The 18,666-nt window shown below is 35.8% G+C and overlaps 1 protein-coding gene across 3 annotated transcripts in view; it reads right to left on the bottom strand.

The window, feature by feature from the left end:
- Positions 1 to 18,666, bottom strand: part of LOC105475530 (ankyrin repeat, SAM and basic leucine zipper domain containing 1) — a 64,811-nt gene that overhangs the window by 39,606 nt on the left and 6,539 nt on the right. For all 3 annotated transcript variants that reach the window (XR_011622021.1, XM_011730867.3, XM_011730887.2), the window contains exon 4: positions 17,663 to 17,774. Coding sequence is in view for 1 of the 3 variants with exons in the window: in XM_011730867.3 (XP_011729169.1) it covers positions 17,663 to 17,774 (112 nt within the window). In the remaining 2 variants the exon portion in view is untranslated. The remainder of the gene's footprint in view (positions 1 to 17,662; positions 17,775 to 18,666) is intronic.

Genomic DNA, 18,666 nt, shown 5'->3' with positions numbered 1-18,666 from the left:
ATGATATTTAGCATTGAGTTGTTGCTCCATGATGATATATTTAGCTTCAGCCCCCTTCCATAATTGGGACTAGAACCCTAATGGCACACCCCTCAGGGTAACTGGCTATGTCCAATTCACAAGGTTGTTCCTGTACTAGAGTTTCCAGTCATAACTTTAGTTTGTTTAAAGGCCTCATCGTCCTCTGTGGACCAGTTCCAGTGAGCCCCCATCTTGACTAAGTGATATAGGGGCCTGAGGAGTTGGGCCAAATGGGGAATAAAAGGACACTAATACCCTATAAGGCTTAAGAAGGTCTGCAACTGCTTTGGTGTGGTAGGACATGGGTAGTCCTACACCTGATCTATAATGGCAGAGAGAAGGACTTGACTTTACTCTTACCCAACCAGATGACACTGAGTATTTGATTGATAAACATGGACCCTTAACTGTCCGTGCTGCCCATACTCTGCCAAGTGAGATGGCAAGGTGGGGACTAGCAAGCTCCATACCACTGCAATTTGTAAGGTACAAACCACTGCAGTTTGTAAGGTAGAAAAAGACTTAGTTAGCATGATATCATCAATTTAATGGAAAACATGTACCCTCTCCAGGGTAGTCCATTGATTGATGTCTGTGGTCATTAGACCTTCGCAGATAGTGGGGCTATGTAAATATCCTTGGGGCAAGATGGTAAAGGTCCATTGTTCTCCTTTCTAGCTGAATGTAAATTGGTCTTGACTTGGGCGAAATGGGGATGCTGAAGAAGGTTTGGCTAAATTAATAAGAAAACATTACATGCCAAGCACCTGTCCTATTTTCATCAGAAGGGAAGTGGTATTTTAATTTTTGGTAATGTATTGTTATTTTCCATGTCCCGTCAGGTTTTTGTACAGGCCACACAGGGTTGTTTTATGGGCTGTGCACTACTGGCCTCATAATGCCCACCTCGGCTAACTCCTTAATAGTTTCTGTGATTTTATTGTGCCCCCAACCCCCACTCACAAGTGGTATTGCTTCAGCACTACTATTTGCTATGGGGCTGGCAACTGTATTGGTGTCCATTTTGTGTTACTGTGATTATGTTTTGTCATTCTAACTCTCAGTTTGAATTTTTTGTCAGTTTGGAGGGTCAAGCCTGACAAGATCCCCATTCCCAAGATGTATTTTGGGACAGGAGCTATATATACTAAATAGGGTCTTCGTGACAGTCTCCCAACTTGTAATAGTAATTCAACCTTTATACCTCATTCCCTGTCCCCCTTTACTATCTATTGCTGCTATAGGCCCTTGGAACTGATAGGTGTGTTACCATTTATGAGTGTATTTGGCTCCAGTATCCACTATAGAAGGGGTCCTCAACCCCTGGGCAGCAGACTGGCACTGGTCTGTGGCCTGTTAGGAACTGAGTCGCAGAGCAGGAGGTGAGTGGCAGGCGAGTGAGCATTACCACCTGAGCTCCACCTCCTGTCAGATCAGTGGTGGCATTAGATTCTCATAGGAGTAAAAGCCCTATTGTGAACTGCGCAAGCGAGAGATCCCTACGTTGCATGCTCCTGATGAGAATCTAACGCCTGCCTGATGATCTGAGATGGAACAGTTTCATCCCAAAACATCCCCCCATCCCCAGTCTTAGGAAAAACTGTCTTCCACAAAACTGGTCCCTGGTGCCAAAAAGGTGAGGAACCACTGCACTAGAGCAAGCACAGTCTGTTTATTTTTAGGTGACTTATATACAGTTTTACACGAGGCCTCTGGTCCTTGGCCATCATTGCTTTTATTGCGATTCTGAAGCCTTGGCCTTTATCCTAGGCTAAAGGGGTTAGTGCCTGCCATCTCTGTATGCGAGGGGTGGTGGGCTGAGCTTGCGGCTCCTTAGCGAAGTGCTGTTCTGGCTTGAGTTTTTATTACAGTCTAACCAAAACAGTGTTAGACTTTTTATCTATTTTTTTTTTCAGTAGGTATCCCTGCCATCAGCAGGTTGCCTACATCTATCAGCAAATCACTCTGACGAGCCCCTTGACTGTTTCCTTTTTTTTTCATGGCTCCCTTATCTTTCATCCAGCAGTGCATACCTCTTGCTTATGCCGTTTTTCTGTTTCCCTTAAGTCAGTGGCCACTTGGGCTGCCCAGGATACTGGCTGCCATATTAGGGTGCTTAAGATGGAAACCGGCATCCTATATCACTACTTAGGTGTCAATTGCAGAATTATCTCTTTTATTCTGGCAGTAACCAATTCATTGTTGGGATCGTGATGATTTTTAGCAAAAATATTAATAGCATGTTTCATTCCCCACTCCCAGAGGACGTCCTGCAACTTTTTCAGTCTGCCATTGCAAAGGAGATGTGGAGATGTCTCCCTCATTTGGCCAGGCCCCCTTGAAGCCCACAACCACTCAGCTAAGGAGGGGAATGGTCTGATCCTCATTATTGGTGCCATAGAAATGCTGCCTCAGGACCAGGTGCTTTGTGATGGATGCCATTTTATTCATCTCGAATCTAGAGAGTATAGTATTCTCTGCCCTCACGTCCCATGGACAGAGAAACCACCCTATGACTGACTCTCTCCCCTTCTGTTTGAACCTATTTCCCAGTTCCACAGTGGTATAATCCCATATTGTGGTATGCTGCCCTCTTTCAGGCAGGGCAAGTCTTGAGGGGCTTCCTCTTGTGGGGTCCACTTTTACCTTGGTGGTGGCCAATGTACATGCAGAGAGGATGGGAACCTCTATGGACTCATCCTAGTCTTCTTCCTCCTTCCCACTAGAGCTCTCCATGAGGTCCCAGGACTTAGTGTTACAGGATGATTTATTCATGACAGCCCTAACTTGTCGGCCTGGAAGTTGACAACTCTTCAAATGAGTTATGTGGCAAGCCAGAGTGTCCATTCTGTCATTCTGTTGGCACAGGCAGGACAGTAAGGTCTCCAACATTTTAGTCTGAGCTAACTAAGCATTTCTTTCTAATCACAGCTTGCCTTATAACTGATGCACCCTTGCCTGTGCAGTGACCTCAGCCTCAGTGGCTCCTCAACACACAGGAGCTGCCAATGAACTATGGCTGTCATAGCTTGGACATATGACTTTCACTTAGTTGGATCTACCCCCTGCAGCAGCTCTTCCAGACCTTTTGGTGTTATGGGGCATCCCCATACTCATGCAGTGGGCCTCATCCATCAAGGATAGCAGTTATTGGGCCCCACATAGATGTGGATGGCCATCCCAGAGTTTCCCTTGTGGATTTCCTTTTCCCTGATCGCATCATCTTGGTGCTCACAGGATTCTTTCCAACTTTCTGGCTGGACTGCCAATTGTTGTGTGGGACTCCTACTGACTCCAATAGGGATAGTATGTTTGAGAGTCTGAAGAGGAAACCCCAAGCCAGTGAACAAGCCATAGGGTTTATTAAAGACATATATAAGGTGGTCCAGGAGCAATGGGCTGATTAGGAAAACTGCAACTATTTCTTAAAAGTGTACAAGTTACATAGCATTTTTACTTAGAAATCTCCACCTAGCAACCTCCATCTAACCCACAACAAAGGGTCTCAATCCCCTGTATGGCCTGTATTCCAAGGAATGGGCCAGGGGTTGAGATGCCCTTCTTAGATAAGAAGTGAATCTCTAGGTTGGCTACCCCCAGATTCTTTAGCTCAGAACTCCAAACACATACTCTCCTTAGACCACAGGGTCATTATCAGAGTACGCTTGAGTTAATGCTGTTGGGAATACAAGCTTTCAGTAAAAATAAAAGACAACAAAATGATAGCTTTAAAGTATCAAAAGAAAGTAATGCTAACTTAGAATTCTATACCCAGTGAAAATAACTTTCAAAAATAAAAAGCAAAATAAAAATACATTCAAAATAAAAATGCTTTCAAACAAAAACACAGTCACCAGCAGATGTATTAAAAAAAGGTTTTCAGAAGAAAAATGATCCCTGATTAAATCCCTGTTTAAAACATGAAAAGAGAGGATACAATGAAGAGAGCCATAAAGGGTGAGTATGTGGGTAAATCCAAATGAATGTTGGTAATAATAACATAATTGATAGCAATACTAAAATGATAATAATAAATTGTGAGGTTTAAAGAGAGATAGATTTCTATAATCCCAGCACTTTGGGAGGCCAAGGCGGGCAGATCACTTAAGGTCAGGAGTTCAAGACCAGCCTGACCAACATGGTGAAACCCAGCCTCTACTAAAAATACAAAATTAGCCATGCTTGGTGGTGCATGCCTATAATCCCAGCTACTTGGGAGGTTGAGGTAGGAAAATCTCTTGAACCCAGGAGGTGGAGGTTGTGGTGAGCCGAGATTGCACCATTGCACTCCAGCCTGGGCAACAAAGAGCGAAACTCTATCTCAAAAAAAAAAAAAAAAAAAAAAGAGATGGATTTAAAATATATGACAACAATAGCACAAATGCAGGGGTGGAATGGGCACAAATGAGGTTAAAATATTCTAAGATTCCTGCATTGTCCAGGAATTGTTAAAAGTACTAATTTAGAGTAGACTAATAAGTAAAGAATATATGTTATAATCTCTAGGGGAGCCACTCAAAGAATAATAAAAGAATGAGTAATTATAGCAAGATAGAAAATGGAATAATAATAAATAATATTTGATTAATCAAAAAATAATCAGAACTGGAAAAAAAGAGCACTGACTAATGAAACACCTATCAGTGTGCACATTAAAGGCAGGTAGACTAAATACTTCAGTGAAAAGAAAACTACTGTCAATCAATCTGGCTTAAAAAAGGAGAACTATATATTACTTAAATAAAAGCACATAGAAAGGCTGAAAGCAAAAAGATGGAAAAACACTATACACATGCTCAAGAAAGCTGATATACCTATACCAATATTAGATTAAGTATATTATAATGAAGTAAGAATTACTACATACAAAGGGGTACACTTCATAACGGTAAAAGGTCAATGCATCAGGGATATGGTAGGCTTAAAAGATGTAAGCAAAAGTTGACCAAAATGCAGATCTCAGTAACTGATAGAACACGGAAGTAAAAAAAAAATCAGGACAGTAGTCACTGCTTTATCTATGGGGGATATGCTCCAAGACCCCCAGTGGATGCCTGAGGCCACAGATAGTAGTGAACCCTTTAAATACTATGTTTTTTTCCTATACATATGTGCCTATGAAAAAATTTAATTTGCAAATCAGAAGCAGTAAGTGATAACAGGAACAAAACAATTGCAATAATATACTCAATAAAAGTTATGTAAATGTGATCTTTCTCTCAAAATATCTTATTGCACTATATTCATCCTTTTTCTTCTTGTGATGATATGTAATGATAAAATGCATATGTGAAGAGATGAAGCAGGGTGAATGACAGGCATTGTGATGTAGTGTTAAGCTACTTTGACCTTCTTACAATACATTAGAAGGAGGATCATCTGCTTCTGGTGATCCTGCATTATCAAGCCATGACAATGTCTATGGTTGGATGTCAGGAGAAGATAATGTAGATGACTAACAGCCAGGTAGTGTGTAAAGAGTCTTCATCCAGATATGCTGGACAAAGAGATAATTTACCTCCCAGGTGGGAAGGAGAGGGATGGTGTGAGATTTCACCATGCTACTCTGCCAGTACTTTCTCATATTCACCAACTCAAAAGCTCTCTACAAATCCTACAGTTTAGGGTTTTTTTATGAAGGGATCATTAAATCATTGGCCATTGGTAATTAGCTCAATCTCCAGCCTCTCTCATCTCTCTGTGGAGGTCAGTGGGTAGTGTTAAAAATTTCTACCTTTTAATCATGTCTTGGTCTTTCTGCCTCCCTCCCCGACAACCAGTCATCTCATTAGTATAAGATGTCTAAAGACTCTTATCACTCAGGAGATTCCAAGGGTTTCAGAAGTTCTAGTGTCAGGAGCCAGTGATTAAGACCAAATATTTTAACCAAACATACTCTACATCATTCAAAAGATCACCCCATCATTCAAGAAATTACAAGGCATGAAGGAGCTTGTCCCAGGAACCAGGTGACAAAGACCAAATATATATTTATTATATCACAATATCACAGTAGACCATTACACCCAACCATTGCCAAATCACATTATTTTATAGTGCAAAAATTGACCATAGGCTGGGCTATAAAGAACATCTCAAAAAATTTCAAAGATCTGAAATATATAGAATATGTTCCTTCACCATAGTAGAATTCAGCTAGATATTAATAATGAAAAGCAAACTAGAATGAACTGTAATATAGCCAAACATTAGAACATTTCTCAGCAGTAAAAAGAAATGAACTACTGATACACAAAACATAGGTTCTCAAAAACACGCTGAGCAAAAGAATTTAGACGTTAAGAAGTACAATATTGCATAATGTAGTAAACAGCACTAATGCAGCGTAAGAAAAAATAATGAGTGGCTGCCTTCTGGGTTCAGGGGATTATCTTGGAAGGGGCCTACGGGAGCTTCCTAGCGTAAGGAAGAATGTTCTATATTTTGAAACAAATGTGGATTACATGGGTATATGTATTTGTCACAATAAAAACTCTACACTGAAGATCTATGGATTTCATTTTGTCAATTAGATCTCAATAAGAAAGTGGAATAAAAAGTATGTCAAGTGGCATTATATAATGTTTACGGATGATTACATACACACGCACAGATGGATGATCACTTGTGTAATTTAACTTGGGCAGAAAAAGTACACACAAATTACAAGACTGTGGTTGCTTCTATCAGAAAGAAAGAAGGAAAAGGAATAAATATGATTGGGGAGGATACAAACGGTCCTTTAACCACGTTGTATTGTTTTACTTAAAACATATTTAAAGAAAAATTAGAATAATTAGGCAAAACATAGCTTTTCAAAGACTGTATGAATTACAGTTTTGATATGCTAACAGCTCTAATAAGAACCAGTAAAACAAGGAAATAATTTATTTTAAAAAATTATTCAGAATTCTAATAGTTAAAAGTTAAACATATTAGCAAAAAAGAAATCTGCTTTAAGTCAGTGTTCCTTTACAGTTTATCACTGAAAATATAAATAAGGTGTCAAAAAAGTCCCTTGCTTTATTTTAAACAAAATATTTTAGCCAGCCAAAAGGGGATAAAGAAATTTGAATTCAACTATATGTTCAGGAAGAACACATTCAAATGTGGAATGTTAATTATAAGATAATCCAAGATTTAATGACACTGTTATCTGTTTAATAAAAATGAATAACATACAAATTAAGGGGGACCTTGTCAGTTATTTGAAAAACTACCAGGATGCATAAAATTTAGCAAAATTTGAAAACAAATATGTATACGAGCTAAAACACTCAAATGAAAACATATTTTTATTATGTGAAAGAAAAAACTTCACTACTCCTCTCCATAAAAGATTAAAAAGAAGAGTTAAACAAATCCAAGTGAGGCTTCCAAGAAAGAAAAATATTGTTCTCTCTCACCTAGAAAATGTATGTTTAACTAGCTTAGAATTAAGGGATGGATGAGGACCATATTTATGACTTTGCTTGTTAATCATCTTACTGCTTGTTTTAGGAACATGTAAAATTCTCATTAATTCTTTTGGGATTACACATTTATTATACATCTATAATTTTGTGTAACATATCCCTTATAAATAAACTTTTTATGTAGATAATTTATTTTTACTATTTCCTTGAAAACATACTACCCCTAATTATTAATAGATACTCCTTGTATCTGCTTAGTAGTACAGTCATAACTAAAGTGTGATTCTTTAATGGCATCAGCCATTTTTTAAGAAACTTGTCATATTTATATGCAACACTTTTTACAAAACAATTTTACATGATATTGCATCTGACTGTCACAAGAATCCAGCAAAATCAGTGAAACAAATTTTCTTATCTTATTCCATAAATGAAAAATAAAAGTTCAGTTTCAGAAGTTAGCAAGGTTATGAAGCTTATAGTAAGAGGACTTGGGACATAAATTCTGAGTCCAAGATCATTCACAAGTAAGTAATTTTCAATTTTTCTTAATACAGTAACTCAAAATACATTTTTGCTTAATTTTAACAATGAAAATTATGACTATTTTGCCATTATAATGCAATTTTACAATAAAATGGCGGATGAAACAATGTAAAAAATTACAAAGAAAGGATAACAGGGTTTTTATTCAAGCATAGCAGGGTGTTTTTTGGAGAGATTCTTGTTGAGAATTTCTGGTTATCATTATACTGTTGAAAACCAATACACTAAAGTTAGACAACTTATAAACAATAAATTATAAACTCATACACTAGTTCCCTGATATCAGCTATTAGTACTTCAGGACAGGGTATGGAAAGTTGTTTTCCTGAAAGATGTAAGAGGAAAAAAAAAATCACATTTTTAAATGAAAGCAATTAAGCTGTCCTTTCAAATTTAGAATTTAAAGTATAGCAAAAGACAAAAAAGCTAAATTCTCAAACAAACTTTATAAGGAGGTAGTGGTATAATTTTAACCTAATCAGTGTGTATAACATTATTACAATCAATAAGACTTATCAAGAGGTAGTCTATTTGATGGAGAATTGGGTTCAATTTAGAAATAGTAATTTCCTACCATGTACCAGACACTAATAAGATAAAAGTCAAGTCAGAATTTGAGAGGTGTTTGTGTGTGATCTTGGTTTTTATGTATGTGTTTTGAAAAATTAGTGCCAAGAGCTTTTCATCAACTAGCTTTCTTCACCTCTATCCTATTTTGTGCTTTCAAAAGGGCCAGTTAGATTTCTAGGTATCTGAATAGCAATATTAACATATGCCTTAAATATGCAAGGTAACCCTAAGATATCTATCACTGTCTGCATACAGGTAAAACTGCTAACAAAGGTAAAATCAGCTCCTATATGTAGATAAGAGATAAATTTTAAAATAATGGGGGCAATTTATTAAAAAATATATTAAAGGCTAAAAACATAAGGAATGATGTTCAGAAAAATAACAAAACTATATAACATGCTCACTTTTATCCATGATATTGTTCAAACCACAAAGCCTAATAATATGTTAGCAAAAATGCCAAAAACAAAATGGATACTTTCACATGGTTTACCAATGTAAAGTGGAAAAAACTTTTTGGAGGACAGTTTGGATATAACTTGAAAGATTTTAAATGTGCAAACCTTTTGAGCAATTCTACTTCTGGAAGTCTTCTACAGAATTAACACGCACCAAGGATATTATCATCATTGTTATGGCAAACAAACATCTGATGCTTACTCTGTGGCTAGGCACTGTTCTAAACACAAAGCAACTTAATGATGTGAGTGGTATTTTTATCCCCTAATATAAGAATGAAACTGAAAAGATGAATAACTTGCCCAATTACAGAGCTAGTAAATGACAAAGTTGGGATTCAAACCTTGGCAGTCTGGCTCATAAGACAGTACTCTTAACTACCCATAAAACATAACAATAAAAATTATAAACAACTTAAATGCTGTCAACATAATGGTTCAATAAATTACAGTGCATTAATAATAAGGAATATTAAGCAGCTAAAAAATGGAGGTAAACTTATGTACTGACAAGGAAAGATCCCAAACAAGTGAAAAGAAGTGTCTGTGTGTGTGTGTTCATTTGTATGAAAATGTGTATTTTTAAAAAGGATTAGGGACATTTACCAAAGTACTTAAAATAGCTATCCTGGGGCAGAGAATTTAAGGAATTTCTTTAGTCAACAAAGACTCATGATTTACTACATGAACTTCTATATTATTTTAATCTCATGACAAAAATGTCTTGATTATTTATAGTTTTTAAAAGGCTAAAAAGAAAAACTACAATATAAATGACAATTTCTTGTAATGTTTTCTAAAGATATTTCTAAAAATTCTTTATGAAATAATAGTTTTGTAATTCTAGTCTACGCTTTTAGAGCAAAGATATGTCACACGTTTACTTACAACTAGAAAACAAGTCACTATTGTAAGCCAAAATTACATTTTTATCTACCAAACTGCTCCTGTGACATTTACAACTAAATTTATGTTCTGAGAAAGTAGGCAACATTTTTCCAAAGGTATCTTCTGTTTATTAAACCATGTAATAGCATTCAACAAGTTAACAATTACACAATGATTACGTCAAAACATAGGGCATTAATTAATGTGTTCTGCCTTATCAATGGTAATAAAGCATCTATTGAAATTAAAATGCCACATCACTTTACAAAACCCTTATCTTTGGTAATAAAGCATCTATTGAAATTAAAATGCCACATCACTTTACAAAACCCTTATCTTATGACTAAGCAATCTTAACATAACAAATACATATATGCTAGAGAAATTGCCTTCTAAATGTAAAAAATATATATATTTTTTAATACAAGAAAAGGTTTCAGCAAACTAGGGGGAAAACCCACTATTTCTAATAACAAAAATGTTAATTGCATATATTTTTTAAAGGCTTATTCTAACAATAAAAATGTCAACTCCAAATTTAAGGTTAAATTGAAGATTTACTATGCCAAGTTCCAATTAATTTGACTGAAGGCCACCTTGTTTTCAGACCTACAGGTGATTAAGCTAAGTTAAAGTGGTAACATTTTTCTGTTCCCATACTTTTGTAGTTTTAGAGTGTTTAAGTGAAAATATTCAACTATAAATTAGGGAACAAGACAGAAAAAAAAAACCAAAAACCCAAACCCAAAGATACAGGAAGTTTAACACAAACATGTTTTGCAACAATATAAAAAGTCATGCTGTTTAAACTGTTGTGAAAACACCCTAAATATAGACAAGATGAGGAATATAAATACATTCTACTGGTGGATCCTGTTCAGATTAAACTGTTATAAATACCCTTATCAAACCTCTGTTACATTCAAAGGCACTTAAACGCTTGAGCACCAATTTTCTGTTCTGTAAAAAATAACATACCATTTATCAGTGAGTTGTAAAGATTATTTAGACAATGCAATGTATTAACACAGACAAGCAATTAACACGGTGCCTATTACACAGCAAATATTCAATGAATGTTTCATTTAAAAATTATAAAGTCCCCAAACAAATTCTAAAGCCAAAATAAACCAGTATTACATTTCCATATTTGCCACATAATGTACACTGTGTTAAATATTGTATCAAGATCCAAGAGAAGAATGAGATGTAATTTGTGTCCTAGAGGCTTAATTTTAAAAATGGCTTTCAAGTTGTCAGTTTTTACCATAAGTTCCATAGATGCTAGAAAATGGAAAAATAAAAGAAAATAAAGAAAAAATAATAAAAGAACAAAGTGGATCTACATATCATATGGAAAGTTGTCCATGAATTAAATCAATGCTATTTCCAAAGCTATTTTAAATAACATTTTAAAAAAGAAGTTTGCATGAGAAGGAAAGAATTACAGAGCTGACACAAAAATAGTTAAAAATAAACCATTTAAAAATATAGAAGATGCTGATTTCTATTTCTAGTAATTTTAAGTTAGATAATTTGGACCAAAACTGTGAGAGAATCTAGAAGTTTTTAAAAATTTCTTAAAAACTGAGGAACTAAATCCATTATTTCAACAACAGATTAGAAGGTGAAGTGAGATTTAGTGACATAGAGGGAGGATCAGAAGCTATAATCCAGAATATGGCATGAGACTGAAAAATGGAAAATGAAAGAAAGATATTGAGGATACAGTGAGAAGATATAACGGATATACAACCAGAGACTCAGAAGGAGGATGTAATATTTGAAGAAACAATAGATGTGAGATTTTCTAGAACTGAGGTGGCAACCCAAAATTTAGAAGATGCTTGTCATGGTATCATGATGGAGATACCTAAATTAATAATACCACATTTAAGTGATGTTTTTTCAAGAAGCTACTTTCAAGATGAAACAGAAGAAATGTTGGAAGAAGCTACAAAATTTTTGCAAAAAACAATGACACACAGGAATCCAAATGATATTAGCAAATTTAAATGTTTACTTAAAATTTGGGTGCAATATAAACTTTAAAGCAGATGAGAATTACTCCTTTAACGTACCTATTTAGTAAGTTTGGAAATATTCACCATCAAATGATAACAATTTAATTATTTATTTTTATTATACTTTAAGTTCTGGGGTACATGTGTAGAACGTGCAAGTTTGCTCCATTAGTATACACGTGTCATGGTGGTTTGTGCACCCATAAACCCATCATCTACATTAGGTATTTCTCCTAATGCTATCCCTCTCCCAGCCCCCCAATCCCCTGATAGGCCTTGGTGTGTGATGTTCCTTTCCCTGTGTCCATGGGTTCCCACTGTTCAACTCCCACTCACGAGTGAGAATATGTGGTGTTTGGTTTTCTGTTCTTGTGTCAGTTTGCTGAGAATGATGGTTTCGTTTCATCCATGTCCCTGCAAGGACATGAACTCATCCTTTTTTATGGCTGCATAGTATTCCATGGTGTGTATGTGCCACATTTTCTTAATCTAGTCTGCCGTTGATGGGCATTTGGGTTGGTTCCAAGTCTTTGTTATTGTGAACAGTGCCGCAATAAACATACGTGTGCATGTGTCTTTATAGTAGAATAATTTATAAGCCTTTGAGTATATACAAGTAATGGGAATCCTGGGTCAAATGGTATTTCTTGTTCTAGATCCTTGAGGAATCACCACACTGTCTTCCACAGTGGTTGAACTAATTTACACTACCACCAACCGTGTAAAAGTGTTCCTATTTCTCCACATCCTTTCCAGCATCTGTGGTTTCCTGACTTTTTAATGATCGCCATTCTAACTGGCATGAGATGGTATCTCTTTATCTGTGGTTTTGCTGTCTGCAGTAACCTGAGGTCCAAAAATATTAAATAAAAAATTCATAACTTTTGAATTGCACGCTGTCCTGAATAGTGTGATGAGATTTTGTACTGTCCCACTTGAGATATGAATCATCTTTTGTCCAGCATATCCACGCTATATATACTACACATCCAAAGATCAGATTGACAGATTCAGATCATTTCAGGTCACCAAGAAAGGTGAGTACAGTATAGTAAGATATTTTGAGAGAAACCATATTCACATAATTTTTATTACAGTATATTATTATCATTGTTCTATTAGTTATTGTTAGTCTCTTACTATGCCTAATTTATAAATTATCACATATATCCTAGGAAAAAAAAAAACAGTATTTATAGGGTTTGGTACTATCCATGTTTTCAGGCATCCACTAGGGGGTCTTGGAATGTAGCCCCCCTGCACATAAAGGGGAACTTTGAAAGAAAACTGAAAAAAATGAAATTAAAAAAAACAACAACAAAGGTACTTAGTGATATTAATGTTTAGTACACATACACAAATGGCTTGCTGAAGCAAAACAAATGGAAACAACCACAACATACTCCAAACATGATTCCCAATAAGCAATTCAGTGGGTAAAATAAAGGAGTGGGCCAGGTGCAGTGACTCATGCCTGTAATCCCAACACTTTGGGAGGCCAAGACAGGTGGATCACTTAAGGTTAGAAGTTTGAGACCAGCTTGGCTAACATGGTGAAACCCCATCTCTACTAAAAATACCAAAATTAGCCAGGAGTTGTGGTGCACCTGTAGGCCTAGCTACTTGGGAGGCTGAGGCAAGAATCACTTGAACCTGGCAGCTGGAGGTTGCAGTGAGTGGAGATCCACCACTGCACTCCAGCCTGAGTGACAGGGAGAGACTCCATCTCAAAATAAATAAATAAACAAATAAATAAATAAATAAAATAAAAAAATAAAGGAGTGGATAGTCAGTGCTTGCTACTTGAAGCATTGATACAAGGCACTTGTCCCTGTTTAGTGACTGAGAAAAACGTACTATATTGTCAGCACTCATGCTGTCTTAGCACACAGCCAAAATATTTTAACATTCTGCCTACTGAAGTCTAGTTAACAACTCTGTGGCTTTTTTGTCTTTACTTTTAATTTCTAAGCCAATCGATTTTTCTGCCTTACTGGAACACTTGTTTTTCTCACGCCATAAAGAAAATAGCAAACTACTAATACACAGAGCATGGATGAGTCTTAAAATTTATTATACCCAGTTAAAGAAATCACAAAAATACTATATAATTCTAGAACAGAAAAAATTTATAGTGGTAGAAACAAGATCCAGATCACATGGTTGCTTCTGGTGGAGAGGGAACCTGACTGGCAAGAGACATGATGGAACTTTCTGGAGTGATAAAAATATCCCATCTTGTGGTGTAAGTTACACAAATGCATGCATTTTTCAAAACTGATCCAACTATACACTGAAAATGTGAGTATTTTAATTATGTGTATGTAAATTATGCACAAGTTAAAAAATTTAAACTATTACAGAATTCCCTCAGTACCATTCAGCGAGATTTCTAATTAGTTAAGTAGAGGAAATTCAACAGTTTCTTCTTAATCTTTATTCTTCTATCTACCCACTTGTAGTGCAGTGCAAACAGAACCAAGTAATTCAAGTGACTTTCATTTTAAGATCTACAAACCTCTAGAAATTATCTTCCTGCTCCTAATACAAATCAGTAACTCATTTTTCCCCATTTTATCTCAAAGTAAGATCCTGTCTTTTGAGGTATTTCCATAGAATGGAGAAGAGTTCATGCTACTTTACATATGGAAACTGAGACTTCAATCTCAAGCTTAGAGGCTGATCTCCAAGACTTTGCTATTACTTTCACTTCGTAAGACAAGACTACTGATCCCATATTAGTTTAAAAAAAAAAAGTTAGAAGCCATATTTCTTTGCAGCTATCAAATATGTGACCACCTATTTAGCTTTCGCAAAATCTAGCCATTTATGTTTTATGGCTGACTCTTTCCTTGTGCTCTTTTTCTTAAGAGGTAATTTTTCTTAGCAAAGGCATTGCTCAACAAAACAGGCTACATCAACAGCTTGAAAATAATTCATCTAAAGATCTGTTTTTCTCCTTGACATCTGAAGAGTGGTTCCCAGATGTATTGCTGGTATCTTCTGGCACTTTTTACAAGAATCTAAAGCTCCCAATCTTCTAATAGGTTTTGACTTTTGTCACTGCTAATGAGTTAGCTATAAAATTCTCTCCAAATTTCATTGTACTCCCCTTGTGTCCTGATATGTTTTGTCTTTTATACTGAAAGTAAGCTACCCCTCCATGTCCCCTAATGCTATCCTTCTTATAAAATTTGCAGCCTAAAAAGCACTATTTGCCATAACTTACCCTCTTTTCAGCTCTATCAAGAAAACACAATTCAATTTTATTGCTTTATGTTTTGAGCATTAAAAAATAAGCAGCTGAATAGTTTTTCAGGTTATTTCTCACATTAATTAATTAAATGCAGATTGCTTTATTTTCTTCAATCATTCTATAAATTCTCCAATTATTTTAGAGAGTTGACCACATACCAATCTTAATCTTGTACTCTTTCAAATTCATCTGCTTATTTAGGATTTTCAGTTTTGAAATTACCTTATAGTGTGATTGCCTTATAGTTTTTAGCATAAGATGCTAACCTTGTGTCATTTTAATTCAAACGGAATCTGTTTTTCCCAATACACCTTATGTACCTAAAGGATATCTTCTAGTTCTTGAGAAGACAGAAGAGTCTAGAACCTATGATACTGGCTTGACTGAATTCTATGTGTTTACAACATTTTAGGTGATTAGGAGGGTAAAGACTTCACTACCTACAAAATCTCATAGAGGCAGTTGGAAAAAAATAAAGTGAAGAGCACCAAGCAAAAATTTTATCTTATGTCACTTCTAAAGGTATACATCAAAATTACAACACTCATAGAAGTTTACTTTAGCGAGGAGTACTAAAGCACATGTCCTAATTCCAAGATATAACCAGATCCAAAAGTTAAATTTTATTAAGGATTGTACCATACACGACAGGATAAAAGTTTTTGTTAAAAGTTTGAGGTGGGGTGCAGTGGCTCATGCCTATAATCCCAGCTCTTTGGGAGGCCGAGGAGGGCGGATCATGAGGTCAGGAGTTTGAGACCAGTCTGGCCAACACAGTGAAACCCTGTTTTTACTAGAAATACAAAAATTAGCCAGGCGTGGTGGCATGCGTCTGTAATCCTAGCTACTCAGGAGGCGAAGGCAGGAGAATCATCTGAACCCAGGAAGCAGAGGTTGCAGTTAGCCAAGATCTCGCCACTCCACTCCAGCCTGGGTGACAGAGCGAGACTCTGTCTCAAAACACAAAACAAACCAAAAAAAAAAAAAAATGTTTGCAGGTAGGCCAGTCATGGTGGCTTATACTTTTAATCCCAGTACTTTGGGAGGCTGAAGCAGGCAGATTGCTTGAGCCCTGGAGTTTAAGATCAGCCTGGGCAACATAGTGAAACCCCATCTCTATAAAAAATATAAAAATTAGCCAAGTGTGGTAGTGTGTGCCTGTAGTCCCAGCTACTCTGGAGGCTGAGGTGGGAGGATCACCTGAGACTGGGAGGCAGAGGTTACAGTGAGCCACAATGGTGCCACTGCACTCCAGCCTGGGTGACAGAGCGAGACCCTGTCTTAAAAAAAAAAAATAAAGGTTTGCAGGTAGTTTCTCTGTCAGTTCTTTTTTATCTTTGTTTAAATATTAATTAGCCACTCAATAAACCTTGGCCCTTCTCACACTAGATCACGGTTTCTCAACCGTGGCACTACTGACATTTTGGGATTTGTAATTCTTTGTTTTGAGGGGTTGTCCTATGCATTTTGGGATGTTCAGCAGCAACCCTGGCTTCTACCCACTAGGTACCAGTAGTATCTCTCAGGTATAACAATCAAAAATGTCTCTAGACATTGCCTAATGTCCCCTGAAAGGTCAAATAGACCTTGCTTGAGAACCACTACAACTAGACCAAAATATATTTTTAAAAATCTCAGCAAAGATTTAGGAATTATCTAAAGCTGTAAAGTACCTTCCAAGGTTGCTGTCCAGGTATCATATAAACTAAACTAATTTAGAACAAAACTTCTGGAGTAAAGCATAATTCTTTCTATATATCAGGTACTAGATCATTACTATCTGAACTAAAGAATTATGAATAATAATTCTATTTGTGCTAGACATTTTTGTTAGATGGGCTACTTCCTACTCATTTTAAAGATTAAATGAAACACAAAGAGAGATTTAATAGATGAAATACAAGATGCAGTCAGAAAGGAAGCCAATGTGATAGAAATTTTAAGCATTCTGATTCATTTTTATTACTGACATTTCAAAAGATGCAAGATAACATTTATGCTTGACTTCTATGTATCTAGAAGCTATTACATACATGTTATTACCTAGTTAATTCATGAAGTCTTAAGAAAATGTAAACACTTAAGAAAATAGAAAAATGGACATATTTTCTTAGTATTTTTGTAAAATTGTTTAGTTGTTAAATGTTATACAGAGAGAACATTAAGAGGCTTTACTCTTACAGGTCAATCGTCATATTCTTTTGAGGAGTATGATTCATAAGAAATTATACTATAGTTTATTGTCCTCCTTTTCCTCTCATTCTAAATTATGACATTCCTCTCAAAACGTAAAGTTGAAAGACTACCTTCATGATATCCGCTTCCTCTGATAATCTTATAGAATTGGAACCATGGCCTTATGAACTATTTTCATTCATCAACTCTTTGGCCAAGTAAACACTGTTCATGATTTTTAAAAGGCTGATACCAAAGAAAAATTATGATTCAACTTGAATTTTGAACAGATATAAAGGCTCTTACCTACAAGCAACATTTGGATCAGCATTTCTTGAAAGTAGTAGCTCTACACACTTCAAGATCTGTTCCTCTGAGCCATGAGCAGAACATGCAGTTATCAAAATAGTTTGCTTATCTATAGTGAATAGAAAAGTGAGGAAAAACCCCCATACATCAAGAGCATCTATTTGATGTCTTTACCACCCAAAACATTCTATTATTGCACTCTAAAACTCTATAACCTCCTCCTAAATCTCTCTCTTAGCAGATAACTTTGTCTTCCTTCATCAAAAGATGAGATTAGACATGAATCCCTTTAGTCTCCAAAGTTTATCTATAAGTCATTTAACTTCCTTCCCCTTTTATTCCCATTACTTCAAGAGAACAGAAAGTGGTTAAGGACATGGACATAGCCACATTGTCTGGATTTGAACAGTTTTTGTTAAAATTTGCCTTGCTAAACTCACGTTTGGGAAACAATGATCTATATTCTCTGATTTCACTTCTTACCCATTTGAAAGCTCCTGAAATCTGGCTTATAAACTACCCTACTGAAATTGCTGTAACTGCCACATCCATTGGTTTGGTTTCTTTTCAGTAATTTTGTACTTGATCTTTCTGAACTCACTGTTTCCTAAAACTCTTCTTCCCTTGGCTCTCATGGTGTCAGCAAAGATTAGAGTAAATTAAACACAAAAAACACCTATTTTGAATTAAAACTTCAAAACAGGTCACCACAGCTATGATTCACATTAGTGGCTCAATATTGACAGAGCATATTCTAGTCCCAGTACTGCCACTGAGAAACTGTAACTCCTGTGATGTCTTAACATCTCATTAGATCTAATATATAGATAAGAACCTAATATCTGCCCTTTGTATGTGATAGGGTTATTGTGTGACACATAAAGGAACTTTTATGTACATTCTGTGAAAAATATATTTTATAACTCTAAGTATCCCTCTGATTACAAGGAGGGAGAAGTATAAAAATAACAATTATTAATTTTTTGAGAATATTTTATACA

The sequence above is a fragment of the Macaca nemestrina genome, chromosome 4, assembly GCF_043159975.1.
Source record: "Macaca nemestrina isolate mMacNem1 chromosome 4, mMacNem.hap1, whole genome shotgun sequence".
Classification (NCBI taxonomy): domain Eukaryota; kingdom Metazoa; phylum Chordata; class Mammalia; order Primates; family Cercopithecidae; genus Macaca; species Macaca nemestrina.
The sequence above is the reverse complement of the archived record's forward strand: the minus strand, read 5'-3'. Positions and strand labels throughout refer to the sequence as shown.